This window comes from Triticum aestivum, chromosome 5A (genome assembly GCF_018294505.1).
Source record: "Triticum aestivum cultivar Chinese Spring chromosome 5A, IWGSC CS RefSeq v2.1, whole genome shotgun sequence".
Taxonomy (NCBI): Eukaryota; Viridiplantae; Streptophyta; class Magnoliopsida; order Poales; family Poaceae; genus Triticum; species Triticum aestivum.
Genome location: NC_057806.1, coordinates 473395881 through 473416902, shown reverse-complemented (window position 1 = coordinate 473416902; position 21022 = coordinate 473395881). Strand labels below are relative to the sequence as shown.

The following is a 21022-nucleotide window of genomic DNA, read 5'->3' as shown; positions in this document are numbered from 1 at the left end:
ATCTTGCCCATGATGCATGGTTCACAAGCATCAACTGATTCATAATCAAGTGATTCCAAAAGCCCATCAACATGGATTTTCTTCATGCGCTTTACACCAATATGACCTAAACGGCAGTGCCACAAATAAGTTGCACTATCATTATTAACTTTGCATCTTTTGGCTTCAATATCATGAATATGTGTATCACTATGATCGAGATTCAATAAACCATCCACCTTGGGTGTATGACCATTGAAGGTTTTATTCATGTAAACAGAACAACAATTATTCTTTGACTTTAAATGAATAACCTTATTACAATAAACATGATCAAATCATATTCATGCTTAACACAAACACCAAATAACATTTATTTAGGTTCAACACTAATCCCAAAAGTACAGGGAGTGTGCGATGATGATCATATCAATCTTGGAACCACTTCCAACACACATCGTCACTTCACCCTTAACTAGTCTCTGTTCATTTTGCAACTCCCGTTTCGAGTTACTAATCTTAGATACTGAACTAGTATCAAATACCGAGGGGTTGCTATAAACACTAGTAAAGTACACATCAATAACATGTATATCAAATATACCTTTCTTCACTTTGCCATCCTTCTTATCCGCCAAATACTTGGGGCAGTTCTACTTCTAGTGACCAGTCTCTTTGTAGTAGAAGCACTCAGTCTTAGGCTTAGGTCCAGACTTGGGCTTCTTCACTTGAGCAGTAACTTGCTTGCCGTTCTTCTTGAAGTTGCCCTTCTTCCTTTGCCCTTTTCTTGAAACTAGTGGTCTTGTCAACCATCAACACTTGATGCTTTTCTTGATTTCTACCTTCGTCGATTTCAACATCACGAAGAGCTTGGGAATCGTTTCCGTCTATCCCTTGCATATTATAGTTCATCACGAAGCTCTAGTAACTTGGTGATAGTGACTAGAGAACTCTGTCAATCACTATCTTATCTGGAAGGTTAACTCCCACTTTATTCAAGTGATTGTAGTACTCAGACATTCTGAGCACATGCTCACTAGCTGAGCTATTCTCCTCCATCTTGTAGGCAAAGCACTAGTCAGAGGTCTCATACCTCTAACACGAGCATGAGTCTGAAATACCAATTTCAGCTCTTGGACCATCTCATATGCTCCGTGGCATTCAAAATGTTTTTGAAGTCCCGGTTCTAAGCCGTAAAGTATGGCGCACTAAACTATCAAGTAGTCATCATACCGAGCTTGTCAAACGTTCATAACGTCTGCATCTGCTCCTGCAAAAGGCCCGTCACCTAGCAGTGCATCAAGGACATAATTTTTCTATGCAGCAATGAGGATAATCCTCAGATCACGGATCCAATCCGCATCATTGCTACTAACATCTTTCAACTTAGTTTTTCTCTAGGAACATAACAAAATAAAAAGGGAGCTACATTGCGAGCTATTGTTCTACAACATAGTTATGCAAATACTATCAGGACTAAGTTCATGATAAATTAAAGTTCAATTAATAATATTACTTAAGAACTCCCACTTAGATAGACATCCCTCTAATCATCTAAGTGATCACGTGATCCATATCAACTAAACCATGTCCGATCATCACGTGAGATGGAGTAGTTTTCAATGGTGAACATCACTATGTTGATCATATCTACTATATGATTCACGCTCGACCTTTCGGTCTCAGTGTTCCAAGGCCATATCTGCATATGCTAGGCTCGTCAAGTTTAACCCGAGTATTCTGCATGTGTAAAACTGTATTACATCCGTTGTAGATGAACGCTGAGCTTATCACACCCGATCATCATGTGGTGTCTTGGCACGACGAACTTTGGCAACGGTGCATACTCAGGGAGAACACTTTTACCTTTAAATTTAGTGAGAGATCATCTTATAATGCTACCGTCAAACAAAGCAGAATAATATGCATAAATGATAAATATCACATGCAATCAATATAAGTGATATGATATGGCCATCATCATCTTGTGCCTTTGATCTCCATCTCCAAAGCACCGTCATGATCACCATCGTCACCGGTGCGACACCTTGATCTCCATCGTAGCATCGTTGTCGTCTCGCCAACTATTGCTTCTACGACTATCGCTACCGCTTAGTGATAAAGTAAAGCAATTACAGGGCGATTGCATTGCATACAATAAAGTGACAACCATATGGCTCCTGCCAGTTGCCGATAACTCCATTACAAAACATGATCATCTCATAGAATAAAATTTAGCATCATGCCTTGACCATATCACACCACAACATGCCCTACAAAAACAAGTTAGACGTCCTCTACTTTGTTTTTGCAGGTTTTACGTGGCTGCTACGGGATGAGCAAGAACCGTTCTTACCTACACATCAAAACCACAACGATAGTTTGTCAAGTTAGTGTTGTTTTAATCTTCTCAAGGACCGGGCATAGCCACATTCGGTTCAACTAAAGTTGGAGAAACTGACACCCGCCAGCCACCTGTGTGCAAAGCACGTCGGTAGAACCAGTCTCGTGTAAGCGTACACGTAATGTCGGTTCAGGCCGCTTCATCCATCAATACCGCCGAACCAAAGTATGACATGCTGGTAAGTAGTATGACTTGTATCGCCCACAACTCACTTGTGTTCTACTCGTGCATATAACATCTACGCATAAACCTGGCTCGGTTGCTACTGTTGGGGAACGTAGTAATTTCAAAAAAATTCCCACGCACACACAAGATCATGGTGATGCATAGCAACGAGAGGGGAGAGTGTCGTCCACATACCCTCGTAGACTGTTAAGCGAAAGCGTTATGACAACGCGGTTGATGTAGTTGTACGTCTTCACGATCGACCGATCCTCAGTACCGAACATACGGCACCTCCGCGTTCGGCACACGTTCAGCTCGGTGACGTCCCGCAGACTCACGATCTAGTAGAGCTCGAAGGAGAGTTTTGTCAGCACGACGGTGTGGTGACGATGTTGATGAAGCTACCGTCGCAGGGCTTCGCCTAAGCACCACTAAGATATGACTGAGGTGGATTATGGTGGAGGGGGGCACCGCACATGGCTAAGAGATCAACATGTCAAAATGTTGTGTCTCTGGGGTTCCCCCTGCCCCCATATGTAAAGGAGCTAGGGGGGAGGCGGCCGGCCAAGGAGGAGGGCGCGCCAAGGGGGCAGTCCTACTCCCACCGGGAGTAGGACTCCCTCTTTTCCTAGTAGGAGTAGGAGAGGAAAAGGAAGGGAGAGAGGAAGAGAAGGAAAGGGGGGCGTCGCCCCCCCTCCTTGTCCAATTCGGACTAGAGGGGGAGGGGGTGCGCGGCTGCCCTTGGCTGCCCCTCCTCTTCTCCCACTAAGGCCCATTAGGCCCAATAAACTCCCCCGGGGGGGGGGGGGTTCCAGTAACCCCCCGGTACTCCGGGAAATGTCCGAAAGCTCCCGAAACACTTTCGGTGTCTGAACATAGTCATCCAATATATCAAACTTTACATCTCGACCATTTCGAGACTCCTCGTCATGTTCGTGATCATATTCGGGACTCCGAACTAACTTCGGTACATCAAAACACAAAAACTCATAATACCGATCGTCATAGAACTTTAAGCGTGCAGACCCTATGGGTTCGAGAACTATGCAGACATGACGGAGACATGTCTCTGGTCAATAACCAATATAGGAACCTGGGTGCTCATATTGGTTCCTACATATTCTATGAAGATCTTTATCGGTCAAACCGCATAACAATATGCGTTGTTCCCTTTGTCATCGGTATGTTACTTGCCCGAGATTTGATCGTCGGTATCTCAATACCTAGTTCAATCTCGTTACCAGCAAGTCTCTTTACTCGTTTCGTAATGCATCATCCCGCAACTAACTCATTAGTCACATTGCTTGCAAGGCTTATAGTGATGTGCATTACCGAGAGGGCCCAGAGATACCTCTCCGACAATTGGAGTGACAAATCCTATTCTTGATCTATGTCAACTCCACGAACACCATCGGAGACACTTGTAGAGCACCTTTATAATCACCCAGTTATGTTGTGACGTTTGGTAGCACGCAAAGTGTTCCTCTGGTATTCGGGAGGTGCATAATCTCATAGTCATAGGAACATGTATACGTCATGAAGAAAGCATAGCAGTAAACTTAAACGATCAAGTGCTAAGCTAACAAAATAGGTCAAGTCAATCACATCATTCTCCTAATGATGTGACCCCGTTGATCAAATGACAACTCATGTCTATGGCTAGGAAACTCAACCATCTTTGATCAACGAGCTAGTCAAATAGAGGCATACTAGTGACACTATGTTTGTCTATGTATTCACACATGTATTATGTTTCCGGTTAATACAATTCTAGCATGAATAATAAACATTTATCATGATATGAGGAAATAAATAATAACTTTATTATTGCCTCTAGGGCATATTTCCTTCACCGCCTTCACGGGCTTCTTCTCCGACATCGGCGGCAGCGACAACAGCAAGGCCCCCGCCCGCCATTTCCCCTCCCTCCCGCCCTCCCCGCGCCGCCGTGCGCTCCCCGGCAGAGGAAGCGCATCAATGTGCCGGTGCACCAGGCCGAGTGGCACTGGCAGCACCGCGTGCCTCTGCCGTACCCCAACGCGACGCTACCGCATTACTGGCATTTGGATCCGGAGAGGATCCCAGTGCCGGCGGCGCCGCGGATGGCGAGGGCCCATGCGGAGGAGGTGCTGCGACGGTAGGCGTTGCTGACGCCGGAGCAGCACGCCGAACCGCACTACACTGTCGACTCGCCCTACTAGGCTCGATGGTTCGCCTTCGAGCACGAGGAGGCGAGGCGACACGACGTCCGCGACGTTGACCGCAGCCTGCCGCCGCCCCGCTCGTCGTCCGCGACGAGGACCAGGAGGCCGAGCCCGCCTACCAGGCGGCCATTAAGGAGAGCGAGGAGGAGGAGCGGTGGAGGGAGGCGGATGAGACGGCTTTCCAGGCTGCCATGGCGGAGGCCATGGCCCTCTTCGTGGCGGGCGACCGCGTCGTGCCGACGGTGACCCCGCCGTCCACGCCCAAAGCCGAGCCGGAGGAGCCGGCCTCCCTCAAGCGCTACTCCTGAACCGGAGTAGTTCGCGAGTGGGTCAGCGCTCCGCCGATCTGGCTTGGGTCGACGGAGAAGCAAGAGGCGGCCTACCTCGACCACTGATGCCGCGTTCGGCTGGCCGAGGAGCGCCGGGAGGGCGAGCGCCTGCAGATGCTCGAGCGCGAGGCCAAAGAGGAGGCGCGCCAGGCCCAGGGACCGGCGGCGCAGGCAGCAGCGGCGCAACCCGACATCGCCGCCCTCTGGAACACGACGTTCCCCTGGGCCGGCCCTACGCCGACGTTGATCGACCTCACCGGCCCCGACGCAGACGCCGCCGCCGCCGAGGACGCCTAGGGCAGCACGTCGTCTACTTTTTAGGTTTTTATGTTAATTAATGTAATGCATGCGTTTATTTTTAAAATGTTTTTAAACTTTTTTTGACACGCCAACAAAATGGGTCGGACCAGCGTTGGGCGCTCGCGCCGACCCAAACATAGCTCCGAACGTTTATGTCCACCGAGCCGACCCAAACGAACAAAAAGCAGACAAAAGCACCATCCGTTTAGAGCAACTCCAACGGGGCGACCCAAACGGACGCACGCTTTGTCCGCTTTTTATCCGTTTGAATCGGCCAGGCGGACGTGCGCGTCCGTATTTTAGAATGGGTCGGCTTGACCGCCCAATGGGGAGGCCGTCCCAAATGTGCCGGCGTGAAAAAAAAACAAGTTGCATGAAAAAAACATAAATAAACATAATTAAACATAAAGTGGCCGGTCAAACGCCGACCAAAGTCCACCTAAATCTAATAAACATTAAATAAAACATTAAAAAAGTTCGCGCCCGCCTGCTGCCGCCCCGCACGCTGCCCTAGACGTCGTCGGCCTTGCCCTTGCCCTCGACGCCGTCGTCGTCGGTGAGGTCGATGAAGACCGAAGCAGGGCCAGCCCACCCGAACGCCGCCTGGTACGCTGCCAGGGCAGCCTCCTCCGGCGTCTGCTGGGGCGGCGGCATTGCGGCAAGCCGCGCGCGCTCCTCCTCCTCGAGCCGGAGCGCCTCCGCGTCGCGTTGGAGCATGGCCTCGTAGCGCATCTGCTCCTCGGCGTCGGCCTGCTCCTTCCATCCTCGAGGTGGGCCACCGCCTCCTCCGGTGTCGCGGCGAAGTGGACGGGAGGCACGCTCACCCACTCGCGGTACTGGTCCGTCCACGAGTAGGCCTCCTCCGGCCAAGTGGGTGGAGGCGGGGAGCGCTTACGCGACGACTCCGGCTTGGGCTGTACGGGCGGCGACGGTGGAGGCGGCGACACGAAGAGCGGGGGTGGACGGAGTCCTCCACCGCCTACAGGGCAATGGCTTGCTCCAGCCCATCCCAGTGCGCGTCCTCCTCGATGCGGCTAGCCTCCAGCGCGTGCTGCAGGGCCTCCTCGAGGGCGGCTTGGTACTCCGCCTCCGCCTCCATGTCCTCCGGCTCTACCTCCGGGGGCGGCGGCGGGACGGCGTCGACACCCGAGCGCCGTTGCTCCTCGTGTTCGAGGGCGAACCAAGCCTCCCAGTTAGGAGAGTCGGCGGCGTACTCAGGCAACCGACGCTGCTCCGGCGTGAGCAGCGCGCGGCGCCGGCGCACCTCGTCGTCGTGCGCCCGCTGGGTCCGCGGAACCGCCGGCCCGGGATCCGGTTTGGATCCAAATGCCAACGGTGCGGCAGCGTCACGTCGGGTAGGGGAGGGGCTGCGTGTACTCCCAGTGCCACCGCGCTTGGTGCACCGAGATGTGCAGGCGCCGGCGTTCAGGGCGGAAACGCGCCGGCGATGGAGGGGGAGGGGGAGCACGGGATGACGAGGCACCGGGGGTGCCCTTGCCCTTGCCATTGCTGCTGCCGAAGAGGCCCATGGCACGCGCTAGGGTTTGCGGTCGCCGGTGAGGAAGCAAAGGGAGTGATGGGGGCCAGATGTGGACGGGAGAAGTGGATGAGGCCGACCCCGCTGCACGCGTGGTTAAAAAAGGACGCGTGCACTGGCTGACGCGTAGGCCCGCTGTCGGTGGTCGTCATAAATAAGACGACCGATGACGGTTGGGTGTCCGCCAGATGAGGACGCGGAGAACGGCGAGGCAATTTTAGGCCGAAAATGGGTCGGCGTGGACGCCAGGCGGACACGATTTGAGTTTGGGTCGACGCGTTGGGCCGTCATTTTTGCCCGCGCTGACCCAAACAAACACGGACGGACGAAATGGATCGCCCATTGAAGTTGCTCTTAGGTCGGCCCGTTGGATACCTCTGAGCCAGCGTGGCGTTCGACCGGCCTGCCGGCTCCAAATGTTTTCCAATCATGAAGTACCGCCGGCCGTTGGATGTGCCGGAGCCGATGCCGCCCAGGGCAGACTCGCTCGCATTTCTCCCCTCCACGCCGGCTTCCTCTGCTCATGCTCCTCGCGACGGCGCTGCGGCGTGTCACCGCACACTGAGAATGACCTCTCCGTTATCCCCTCCCGGTCCGGCTGACAGCCGCCGCCGCAGGCACACGATCTACCATGGCCACCGCCGCGCGTCCCCGTACCGCCCCACCGTCCATGGCGGTCTCATCACCCACCTCCGCGCCACCTCTCCTGGACCCCGCTCCCCTTCGCCCGCCGCAACCACCGCCCCTTTCCACCTCCCTGACTGGGACCCCTCCTCCCCATCGCACTCTCCTCGCTCGCCACCGACTCCGTCGCACTCCACCTCTGCCTCTTCCCGCCGTCTCTCCCCGCTCGCGCGATTCTTGCTCGACGCCCTCCGCCGGCACCAGCGCTGGGGCCCTCCCGTCGTCGCCGACCTGTCCAAGCTCCGCCGCGTACCACCCACCCTCGTGGCTGAGGTCCTCAGTGCGCACCCGCCACCGCCTCCCCCGCTCGCCCTCCCCTTCTTCCACTGGGCCGGCCGCCAGAAGGGCTTCCGGCACTGCTTCCCCGCGTTTCACGCTCTCGCCTCCCTCCTCTCCGCTGCAGGCCTCCCTGCTGCCGCCGATCAGCTTCCCGACCTCATTCGCTCCCACGGCAAGCCCGTCTCTCACCCTCAGCTCACACTCCTCGTCCGGCTTCACACCGCTGCACGCCGCCCCCTCCGTGCGCTCTACACGCTCCGCCGGTTTCGACATGAGTTCTCTGTCCAGCCGCAGGTCCACGTTTGCAACCGTGTCCTCGGCGCCTTGACTGCGGCAGGGCATGTTGAGGATGCGCTCAAGCTGTTCGATGAAATGGCTGAAAGTGGCATCAGGCCTATGCCGGTCACATTTGCAATCATCGTGCGTGCGCTGGGCCAGGAAGGGATGGCGGAGAGGATCCTAGAGATGATTGGGAGGATGCGTGATGAGGTGTGCAGGCCGGACGTGTTTGTGTACACTGCGCTGGTCAAGACGATGGTGCGCAGGGGGCACATGGAGGCTTGCATCAGAGTGTGGGAGGAGATGGAGAGAGATGGTGTGGAGCCAGATACAATGGCATATGCTACAATGGTTGAGGGGCTATGCAACGCTGGGATGGTAGAGAAAGCAGCTAAATTGTTTGAGGGGATGAAGAAAAAGGGGTTGTTGGTTGGCCGGATCGTGTATGCGTCACTCGTCGATGGGTATGTTGCTGCTGGGAGGGTTGGGGATGGCTGTAGGATTTTGAAGGAGATGGTGGATGCTGGCTATCGCGCTGAGCTCAAAACATACAACATACTCATTGGCGGTCTGTGTGGTATAGGTCGGGAGGATAAGGCACATCAGATGTTTCAGATTGTCCTTCAGGAGGAGCTAGTGCCAAGCTCTGAGACTGTTTCACAGTTACTAGTTTGCTATGCTGATAAGGGTGAGATGGTTAATTTTTTTGGATTGGTTGACAAATTGGTTGAGCTGAGCTTGCCTGCCATAGAATTTTTAGCAGACTTCTTGAGGCTCTTTGCATGCAAGGGCGGTAGGGAATTGAAGGCCGTGGAATTGTTCAAGACTTTGAGACAAAAAGGGTATTGCAGCGTTAACATTTATAACATTCTTATTGAGAATCTGCTCAAGATCAAGGAGAGGAAGAAAGCATTATTACTGTTTGAGGAAATGAAAGCTTCAGATGACTGCGAGCCAGAATCATGTACATATAGTCTTATGATTCCATGTTTTGTGGATGAAGGAAATATTGAAGAGGCTTGCTCATGCTACAACTCCATGATGAAGGCTGAATGGATACCAAGTATTTCAGCCTATCGTTCGCTCGTGAAAGGGCTATGCAAGATTGGAGACATAAATGCAGCTGTTTCACTTGTATCAGATTGTCTTGGAAATGTAGAGAATGGGCCAATGGAATTCAAGTACACCTTAACTGTTATTGAAGCTTGCCGATCAAAAGACCCGGAGAAGGTCATGAAAGTGGTGGTTGAGATGATTGAGTTAGGTTATTTAATAGAAGAACTTATCTTCTCTGCTGTCATCTATGGATTCTGCAAGTACGCAACTTCAACTGGAGCTAGAGAGGTGTTCTCTGTTATGAGAGATAGGGATATTATTTCGGAGGCTAATTTTATTGTTTACGAGGATATGCTGAACGAGCACCTGAAGAAGGTCACTGCAGACTTGGTGATATCTGGATTGAAGTTCTTCAACCTTGAATCAAAATTGAAATGGAGAAGCAGAATCGATTGAAATATAGGTACAATCTGCTTACTTTCACTTTGGATCTGTGTCGCTTAAGTATAAGATTGTTTTGATACTTCCCAATGAGTTTATGTTGCATCATTGAATAAGTACTGTCACTGCTTCAACCTCTTCTGGAAAGTTGCGTAGGCTGCTTATTTCAGCAATGTGTGCAAGGAGCAGGATCTGGCTTGCCGGAGTTGATATCTAGACTTATTTAGACCAAGTTATGGGTGATTCATATTTCTTACTGGTTATGATTTTTTTTCTCAATCTCCTCTTCCAAGAAAACACAAATTAATATAGCATGTATTGCATTTGAAAAAGATGACAACAGTTGGGAGCAGTTCTGGAGGGTCATAACTAGTGTGTCTTTTACAAGCATCAGTTTACACACACTTACTGGCAGTTTGGATATCTGTACTGCACCAAAAAAAAGTCTTAACGTATCCTATATATCCATTTCTTAATGTACTTGAATCATCATAATTTCATGGGCAAATGTGGTATCGTTGAGAAGTGAGAGAAGGCACCAGTAAATGTGTTTATTAATGCATGACATACTAACGAGTCAGAAACTGAAATATTCTGTGTACCCTTGTACCCGTGATGCATAGAATCCATGGATCTTTTGAGATTTTTTAGGGATTGTCTAATGTATTACGAGGAATAGAGATCATATTCATATCACAGGAGCGAGCCATCTGGCTTACGCAGCATTACATATATAATATGTATGTGAATCCACAGCCTGCATAAAATTCAGAACTAGGTTGCTTTAATACTATACACTAGATCACCGATGGCCCGCGTTGCTGCGCCCATCTGTTGTACTATGGAATGTTCAGACTTGATGCCTTGAAATATGTTTAGAATACCACCATATATCCTGTAGGTTTAGAAGAAATGAAAACCAAGAAGCTCAAAGGGTATGACAGAACAAATATCACAATAGCAAGCTTCAAAGGTAGGAACTGAAAATCTCAGATATTTGGGTTTCTAAAATCATGGCCAACATAGCCACTAAGTTTGTTACCGATTACAACCTTGGAGCAGAGCATGTACCCAACCATAATGCTTAAAAGGAATTGTGAGGCATCACAATCTCAGAAATACAATGATAGATACAGTGTGAGATATCAGAGCATGTCGCCGCGCTGGTCCACTTCGGCCGCCGCGCTGGTCCGCTTCGACCGCCGGCTGCTGCTGCTGCTGCTGGTGGGTGACGCCGACCCCCCCCCCCCCCCCCCCCCCCGATCCCCGCCGCCATCTCTGCTGCTAGCTGGCGGCTGCCACCGCCTCTGATCCCCACCCCCATGTCTGCTTCTACGAGCTGGTACTGAACCTGACAATTTGAAAAAAAAATGCAGTTCAATCAATTTCAGTTCCAAGACAGGTCCAGTTCAATCAATTTCATTGTAGCAGCATGTTGTGCGTAAATTTGTGCAGAAACTCAGAACCGACTTTTAGAAAGTGCTCAGTCAAATTCAGTTAATAGAGAACTACTCCTAAGTTTGGAAAGTGTTCAGTCAAATTCAGTTAACAGTGTACAGGAAATTCACACGATATTTGAGCTGTTCTCACACGTTATATGTTGTCAAATTCAGTTAACAGTGTACAGCCCCAAGTTTGTGCAACTGTTGGTACAAAAATTCAGTCAAATTCAGTTAAGTATTGGTACAAACTCAGAACCAAATTTGTGCAGCAAGTTTTTTGCTTACAAGAATCAGTTTACTGTTGGTACAAAAGTGCTCAGTCAAATTCAGTTAACTGAATTTACCAAGTGTTAAATGTGTTACCTGAATTTACAAAGGAGCAAATGGGACTTGAAGAGTACTTGCACTTAGTTTTGCAGGGCTCGTATTGTTATGTCAAGATGGAATATCAGTTAGATGTACTGCAACTGGAATTTGTCTGTAGATTTTGGAAACAATCAAACAGTATTTTTGAATGAATTTCAATTCTTAGTGGAAACTGAATATTGTGCTGTAGTTAACATGAAGTTAATTCTTCTGCTAGTCACTGATTAAAATTTAGTGGAAACAGAATTGATAATCAACATACAGATCGCAGAACATACAGTTCATTTTCAGTTTCAAAATGGAAAATACACTTCTTCAATACTCCAATTTTACAAACTGAAAATTATGACAGTACAAGCAGATCTCAGTTTCAAAATGGAGTAATTTACAAGCAGGTCTAGAAAATTTTACTTGTTTGTGTGGAGTAATTTTGTAGAAGTTTTGTAGAGTACTCTGAATCCCACCTGCGTGTGTCCCAAAATGGAGTACATGTTTCAAAATTCCACAAGTGCACAAAATGGAGTAATTCACAGGTGAGCACAGTACTAAAATTTCCAGTTTTGACATTTTGGGGATTCCGTCAAGCATCCTCGCCTTTGATCTGTTGTCGCGGGAGGCTGCTGGGCGGTGAATGCGGGGATGGTTGCTGCTGCGTCGGGGGAGAGCTTCTGCCGAATCCAATAGATGAGGTTGACGGCGAGGTGGGCAGTGGTGGCTGCTGGGCGGCGAGGCGGGGGCCGGCTTCGTGGTCAACGGCGGCCAGCTGGCGAGGAGGAGGTCGACGAAGAGCAGTGCCAGCTCCGGTTCGCCACCCTCGGGGAAGGACGCCGTCGTCGGACGGGGCGCCGCTGGTGGAAGGCACCGTCCACGGAGTGGAGAAGGGGCACCCGTGCTTCCCGGTGCTCGGGTCGACGGCGTCCATGGAGGGGCGATCTTCATGATTGGCGGAAAGGAGGTGGTCGACGATGGGCACAGGCGGAAGGAGAGCGTGGACTGCGGACGATGGTCTCCAAAATTGAACCTTCGCGGACGGCGGGCGAAGGGGAACGAGGTGGCGAGTGGAGGGGAGGGGAACGAGGCAGCTGTGCGGGATGGCGGGAGGGAAGCAAGGCGGAGGTGGCGTGGGAGGAGATTGAGGAAGGACGAGGACCGCGGGTTTGGTCGGGAAAACGACGAGGACTAAATTGCAAAAATGACCTCAGGACAAGAATTACGGGAGGGAGGGAGTATATTTTAGCAAGCTCTTTTATTCTAAATTAGTCAAAACTGGGCAAATCATCCAGTATTAGGTTTTTATATATGTGAACAAAAAAACACGATAAAAAAATATCAGACAGTAGCATTATAGCCATAATATTAAAACATCAAGCAAAGCCCAACAATGACGGGAAGAACGTGTTGCCTTGCAACATCATGTCAATATTTTACATCTTCCTGAAAGTGACAATGCATCATACAGTAGAATTTATACATGCCAAGGCGGAAGCCAGTAGAGATATTTAGGCACATTCACCGGAGTCACTCACATGATCCTTCTGTATCTAATTCAGCAATGATTTCTTCGAGTGCGGCGCGGTTCGCTGCGCTGGTTGTGCCACAGGGATTTCGTAGGGGGGATTTCTACTTGTGTGGCATGTAAGGAAAAAGTGGGCTGTGATTTCTTTGATCAACTCCCACAGCCCAGCTTTGAACACTGATAACCACCGCCATCTTACTGCCTTCCAGCTACACTGGTATTTCTCAAAAAAAAAAAAAACTCCAGCTATACTGGTCACACGATAATTTTGGTTAGATGGTATAGCCTCCACAGTTATCTTGCATCTGAAGGCCTTGTGCTGCACAAGATAATGATGATCAACAATCTAAACAATCCCCCTCTTAATAAAGACGCCCAGAGAAGAGCCACATACCATACCATAAACACACGTGGAATGACATGAGCTAAATAAGCCACTGTGGCGTCTTCCATCCCAGTGGAGCTAAAATGCAGGTCCCTGTCAGCAAGCAGCAAGAACACATCACTGCTTATACTAACGCCACTTCAACAGATAAGAACAACAATTACTTGTTACGGAAGCCAGATACACCTGGATTAGCAAGACTGATTGAAAACTTCGACCCGTAGCTCCCCGTCAGTATAACCATACCTCCAGAATACAAATTAATTAAAAAGTTAGAACCAAAGACAGCAGCAAAGCATGAAAGTGAAACAACACACAACCATTGTGTAACACTGAACCGAAATGAAAGCGCAGATCATAAAGAGGTATACAATCCTGCATCTTAAAACTGCACCCCATAGCAAGCATGATCACTGGTTCCCCACGGCTCCTCCTGATCAATTCACCAGCATCCACTTGCTCTTCATTCCAACCCCACAAAACGATGTAGCCATATGTCTAAAAACACATAAATTAGCAAGCATCTACACAATTCAAAGGAAGGCCATGATATTCATTTAAGTAAAAGAACCGTCTGTCACACGTAAAATGAATGCTATTATTCCAAGGGCTCTAATATTCACTTGTGTGTAGATAATAGCATGGATACCATGACCCTACAGCAACAACAGCAAAAATCAATGAGCAAATTGGGAGAGCCAAGGCAAAGCAGACTACAAATAGCTAACCATTTAGTTGAACTCACCAACCAAATCCCAAAGGGAAACATCATGCAACACATGGAAGAAAGATACCAGGAGCAGAAACAATGTACAACAAAAAGCACTAACAAACCTTCTTGCCTCCTAAAACCATATGCAGACACAGGACCTCAGCATCCCTGCCCTCATCACAATGTTCCCAAAGCCGACAAACTCTCACACAGATACGCCCATCCTGAGAACCAGGTTAGCTCGGCCTTTTCGTATTGCCGGACTGATGGAGTACATGCTGTGAGCGATCTGAATATGCAGACTTGTGTTAATTTGTCATTGCATAACAAACCTTGACACGAAACTGCCTAGGTTGAAGAGCAAAAGGTGACTTTGGATTGGTCCCATTGAGCACTATCCTGGGAACACAAACAGATTCTCCAACTGCAATCCCCGTTAATACAACGAAATCCCCTCTAGAACAAAATCAGAAAGCCTTGTAATCAGCAATCTTGTCCCCTTGCAAAGACCCAGTGATCGATTCAGGATCGTCAACAAAATGATAGGGAGTACAAGTTTTAGCTTGAGATAATGGGTAGGATTATTAGACGCCTTGAGCGAATTCAGATACTCCAATGGGTTTTCTTTCTCTACATTGTGGTTTGTGGGAACCGGAACATGACCACCACACTAACATACCGACAAAATCGAAATACACCACCCAAAAACTGAACATGTAGCGACATATACAAATCTTAATATAAGAGAAGGAACAACGTAAGTATCAGGTACTCCCTCCGTAAACTAATATAAGAGCGTTTAGAATACTAAAATAGTGATCTAAATACTTTTATATTAGTTTACGGAGGGAGTACCACGGTGCCCCAAAAGCGATACGGCAAAGAAGAAGACCTGACGCAGAGCCGAAGCCTCCCTAGCCGGAAGCAGCAGCCAGGAGACCACGAGAACGGCGCCCCAAAACAGAGCAGAGGGCATCTCCCTTCCAATGCAGCGGCGGCGGAGACCGCCTGGACTAAGAAGCCACACCAAGAACACCTTGGCGCCCACCAGCCCCCGCTCCAGCTTGGTCTGTGCTCGGCTGGGGTTGCGGCAAACCCCTCACCAACAACCCCTCTCCCCCTCCCCTCTGTACACAGCCCCGCCCAGCGCCCAGGCAATCGAGCGACACGTGTTGCGCGACTCCCTCCCATCTCCCATGGGCCACGCCACCGCTTTTGACCCGGAGATCGATGGATCGACCAGAAAAACCTCGCTTCAGACTCACCGACAACCGGGCCCATGACACCCCACGTCTGATACAACGGCCCACAAAACGGGCCTGCTCACGAAGCGCATGCCACGTTGGGAGGACCAAGTCAAAAGAGAGCTCCTCGCCAGCGCCTTCAGCGCCCGCTGCGTCGCTTGCATGGGCTTGGCCCAGCAACGCGCGCTGGCTCCCGCTCGCTAGCCGCCCACTCGATCGCTCGATCGCTGGTTCACGCAGCACGCTCGATCGCTTTTTTTTTCTCTTCCCCAGAATTGCTACATTATGTCATGATTTCTGTTAGGAAAAAATCAACAGGTTTTCTACAGTACATACTCTGGTTCTTAGGAAAAAGTTCATTGAATTCGAAAAAAATTCACCGAATTTGCAAAAAAGTTCATCAATTTTGAAAAAAAAATTGTTGAATACGAAAAAAAGTTCATCAAATTTGAAAAAAGTTCATCAAATATGAAAAAGTTCATCGGATTTGAAAAAAGTTCATCAGATTCAAAAAAAGTTCATCGAAGTTAAAAAAAGTTCGCCAGATTTGAAAAAAAAGTTCATCGATTATGGAAAAAGTTCATTGAATTTGTAAACAAAAAGCTCGTCCATTTTCCGGAAAAAAGTGAAGAAATATTTTTTCTCGATTTTAAAAAAAGGAAAAAGAAAAGGCGAAAGAAGAAAGTGTAGAAAAGATGTATATTATCACATCAAGCTTGGTCGCGCGGTGGTTGTTGAGTCGTCTCACGTATTGTTAGGTCGGGGGTTTGATTCTCTGTCGAGAGCGGTCTTTTTTGCGCTATAAAAACGGACTCAACTTATAAGTCATAAGTTGCTCCACCCCAACTTATAAGTCACCCCCTTTTGCATGGGTCCCATCATTTTTACATTAAAAAACAAGGTGGAAAGGTGTGGGAAGGTGACTTATAAGTCAGGTGACAACCAAACAGACGTGATTTATAAGTCATTGGTTTTAAGTCACCTGACTTATTGGAACCAAACAGGCCCTTAATGATATTACTACATTATTACTACTCCCTCTGTCTGAAAATACTTGTCGGAGAAATAGATTAAAATGAATGTATCTAGAACTAAAATACATGTGTGTGTATATATATATATATATATATATATATATATATATATATTTATGACAAGTATTCCTGAACGGAGGGAGTAGATGTAAAGGCGCGCCTTGCCGCGCGGCTTTTCTTTTTTGCTGATTCTTTTTCTTGATAACAGTTTTCGTGAACAAACATGGAGCAACTTCTTGATTGAAATTTTTACAGCCAAACATTTCTGCAACTCAATCTAGGTTTCTGGCTCTAGATTGACAGGCGACCAGCTCTCGCGGATCAACTTATGGAGCTAGGATTTCTCGAAGCCTAGCGCTAAACCTAAGCAGTTATAAATAACACTACTAGCTTGAAAAAAGTCAAATAGCACACATACTAATAAGAACATATTATACCATTATTCTGAAGTGTGTGGCCTAGAATTAATTATCCGGGTCCTCTTCCCCACTCTCATCAAATAACAATGATTTGATTAAATTAATACTCCCTCTGTAAACAAATATAAAAGCATTTAAATTACTATAGTAATCTAAACGCTCTTATATTTTTTTACGGAGGGAGTACAATTTAACGTCACCAATTTATTAATTTTTGATGATAAGAAGGAATTAATGGGCAAAAATAGATGATATGAAAAACTTATACCATTACCTGATGGAGCAGCCGTTTGTGGAGATAAACTGATGGAGCAGAACAGAGGCTACTCCAACGAGGCTACAGATTATCAGATTGAGATTCGGAGTAATAGCCGCCTGGGAGCGCGTCTGGTCGAATCGAGCAATCGAGGAGAGTTGAGGGGCGGCGGTGACGGCGGCGTGAATGAGATTACTTTTACCCTAATCCAATCTGGCGAGACGAGGGAAAGTGTCAGAGACTCAAAGCAAACCGTGCGTGATGGCGATTTGGTGGAAGGCGCTAGCGATTCCTTTGAGCGATCGTCCTAACTGGGCTGGACCTCGGTTAGGATACATGGATGACACATGGGCTGAGGAACGTCCAGCTGGGTTTGCATGCCTGGGGCTGGGCCGATATTACACTACAAAGTTGAAAAATTCTGCTGAATGTATAGACTAAGAGTTGGGCCACGCCTGGGGCTATAGCCCCAGTTGCCCCAGGCCCAATTCCACCCCTGTGGAGCCAGACAAAATGTGAAAAGCATCTCAGCCACACAAAGAAAGATGGTGAGATTAATCTTATTTTGCTCCCCTCCATGAAAAGGAAATGTTCACATTACATTTTAGATATCAGATTGTGGCACCATTCACTGCAAAGACATTGAGATGCGTCTTAGCAGGGCATACGAGAGGCCACAAACAACAAAGCCAAGGACTCAAACATCTTGATTTGGGCTTGTGTAGTACTCTGTTGCACTTAAACAACTTGTGTGCACCTTAATGCATATACAAATGGCCAGTTCATTTCATGAGCGACATATGTGTACATGACCTGAAAACGTCATCAAAGATTGCAAGAGTATATAAAATGTGTAACTAATAGCTATCGAAAATTGACTTGTTTTGTGACTAACCAGTTCACTATTATCATCTCAGGCTTCGCGGTTCATATGCACCTATGCTGCCAACGCACTGCGGACTCTTACTACAGAAAAAAAATCATAGTTGCTAGTGGATAACATGATTCCAGGAACAAATATTAATTTTTAAAGATCAATCATATAATTCTCTGACTTGTCCAAGGTGGAGGAGTTCAATGTTTCGCAGAGTGTGGTGATAAAAGACTACATTCAATTACCTTCTTTGTATGAAAAATCAAGGAGGGCCAGAACTAAATTTGTAATATCCAAATATTAAAGAGAACTTACGACAATAATTGCTTGCAAGTCATTTTTTAAATTGCTTTAAGAAACTGCACTTGTTATCCACATAAATTGAGTTGAACAAAAGATGTTGTCTAAGTGATGGACATAAGAACATGCTTGAAAGCTAATATTGCCAAGTTACCATATACATGAATTCAATTCTAATAGTCATTCTGAAAAACAACTAAAAAGGGTGCAAAGCAAACAAAAAACACTCCAAACAAAATAGTGCAATAAATCAAATGGAATCAAGTAACCAGAGGGTGATCTTATCTAGACAAACATGGTGTCAAGACTCAGTCACCAACATGAAATAGGCGGGGGCAATCAAGGTGAAGAAATGGAGAAAGAAACATCACCGGTTCAGTCAGCATGAGTTGTAAGTGCACAACACTCGTCTTGGTTGTTAGAGAAAACAAAAGAATGAGATTAATTGTAAATCTATCTAGTAGCAATTAACATCTACGTTCATACCCAAGATTGAATGACCTGTAGGCTCTCTCCCATTGCTAGTTAAAGGAGATGATTCCCTTTCACTTATACAATATTAAATCCCTAACACCCCTAAGATGCTCGAGTCAATAATAATCACTTGAAGATTCCCAAATTATGAGAAAATTAATTAACTTGTGTTCTACTAAGGACAAAAAAGGAAGCAGACATTAAACTGAAGAATCAGTTCTTGGAGTGTTGTTGAGCTTTCCTTGTGATTTTAATTATGCTTCTATGCGAGATTATAATTCTAAGACTGTAAATAAACAACATTAGACTATTGTTGGGTTACTCATTTGTGCTGAACATGTTGAAGACCAACTCGTGTTACAAATAAGAGCATGATTGACTATCTATTAACTTGTAGTCTGAAAATTGTCGATCAACAAACTTGGAATCACCACTTATGATTCACACATGAAGACACATGCATTTTTAGCTTTTATGATAGCATTCCGTGGAAAAGAGCCGCTTACTCACTGGTGATGAAGATGAACTCAGAGATGCACACCAACATGATTTCCTTGGAGTTGGAAATTAAGAATTGACAACATGATATGTAGTCTGTGTAAGCAATATTTAAGATATCTCATTACAAACAAAGTGAAAAAAAAACAATGATGCTCCTAGTAGTTAAAGTTTGGAAAGCTTCCATTATCAACACGAACCATGAGGCCAACATGACAGGTTTTTTGATGGAAAAAGGCAAGAATAGGTATAACTATGCATGCACACTCTTAATCGAGGTGGGGTAAGTACGTTACTGATGAGCATGACGGCGGCGACGGTGACCAAGGCGCTCGCAGCGAACACGACGATCGTGTCAAGGATGGTGGTATTCACGGTGGCGCGTGCCACCAAGGCCGTTATGACCTTAGCCATGGAGCAGATCAAGGGACGTGCCCTCCTCGCACTCCGTGCTCACTACCTTCATTGCGCCCTTCCACGTCACATAGTAACGCTCTCTTCCCCGTCTGCCAGGTCCACCATGGTATGAAAAATTGAAAACTGAACAACATCTCCTCCCTATCAATTCCCCCTTAACCGTTTCTTCTCAGTTGAACACCACTCTGCAGCCACCCAGGAGACAGGCGTTTCCGGCATAGATCTGCACTGATCCAGCGGCGGCCAACACTTGACATTCCTTTCCCCTGTTAACAAAATCATGTTGCGTCGAAAAGCTCGACATTCCAAGTCTCCTCTACCCCAGAGGCGAAGCCACACTTTATCTGTGTAGTCAATTGACTACACAGATTTTTGTCAAATACATCATATGACAAGCAAAAACCATGCAAAAAATCATAGAAATTCATACATGTTCATACATATGACTTCACAATACCCAATTGACTACACATGATATGGTTCCTGGCACCGCCACTGCTCAACCCTACACTGAACCCCTGCTTTTCCTAGAAGCAGATGCATTTGCATGTAACAACTACTACTTGCTAGATGTGATGTGTTAACAAATCAGTTCACATGCATATGATCCTTGAAGTACTCCCTCCGTCCCACAATATAACATCGAACGTTCTTATATTCTGGGACGGAGGGGATAGATAGTAAACATGATCGAGCCTTCTTCTCTGTCCTCTATTTTTACTAATTCACCAGCATGTTTTGGCAAGCTCAAACAAACAAGAATAGTAATCAACAAAAAAATTATAAGGTTCACCTTTCCTGCGTCCTATGGCCCTGTCTTTCCCCTGCTTGTGCATCTTCTAGCAAGACGAACTGCGACATCTAACTCAGCCGCGCCACGCCGCTTCGCTTGCGGCGCCCTGTAGGAGAAGGGACATCAGGATGGTGCAAGGATGTGGGCTGCGGCTGGAGCAGGAGAGAATTCCTTATTTGGCCCTTTCTTAAAATTTGCTTCCCTATTTGGCCCAAAATAAAAATTTCTTCCTTATTTGACACCTAAAGTAAATTGTGTTCCTTATATGACATTTCTGTCCATTTTAGGTACTAATGGTGTTAAGTGTGAGGTGAAAAGACCATCTTGCCCCTAGTGCATTTTGTAACTATTTTGGATGTAGTAAAAAAGCAATCAGTTCACCCATGTTTTTGGGATGTTCAATGGATGATGCACATGTATATGTATGCTTCAATATTTTCTTCCTATGTAATCTGATTTGTACATGTAAAAGCTGTACAAAACACCATATAATTTGTACAAGCATATCTATGATCAATACAGTACCATATTTTGATTAGTATTTGATGATCTTTTTACGCACTAAACCCAATTATTTATGTAAGCCGTGGTGGACCGGCAAACAAATAAATACAAGTGTATATATGTGAGAAAAT

At 47.1% G+C, this 21022-nt stretch overlaps 1 protein-coding gene and 1 long non-coding RNA gene across 3 annotated transcripts; one reads left to right on the top strand and one right to left on the bottom strand.

Annotated features, from left to right (window-relative positions):
- The first annotated feature begins 7324 nt into the window (after positions 1–7324).
- Positions 7325–9997, top strand: LOC123104119 (pentatricopeptide repeat-containing protein At4g20740). The gene has a single exon (XM_044525870.1). It carries the CDS (start codon positions 7348–7350, stop codon positions 9670–9672), a length of 2325 nt encoding a protein of 774 aa, XP_044381805.1. The 5' UTR covers positions 7325–7347; the 3' UTR covers positions 9673–9997.
- Positions 9998–12850: 2853 nt separating this feature from the next.
- Positions 12851–17265, bottom strand: LOC123107219 (uncharacterized). 2 transcript variants are annotated; one of them, XR_006451617.1, is made up of 3 exons: positions 17050–17265; positions 13376–13864; positions 12851–13300 (listed from the first exon to the last, which is right to left on the bottom strand). It is a non-coding gene; the product is annotated as an uncharacterized lncRNA (long non-coding RNA). The 2 variants fall into 2 exon arrangements; XR_006451618.1 differs by having other exon boundaries at positions 13381–13864.
- Positions 17266–21022: the final 3757 nt, after the last annotated feature.

What these genes read in the sequence shown, in the direction of transcription:
- LOC123104119 (XM_044525870.1), top strand. Translation starts at nt 7,348, where the DNA reads ATGAAGTACCGCCGGCCGTTGGATGTGCCGGAGCCGATGCCGCCCAGG.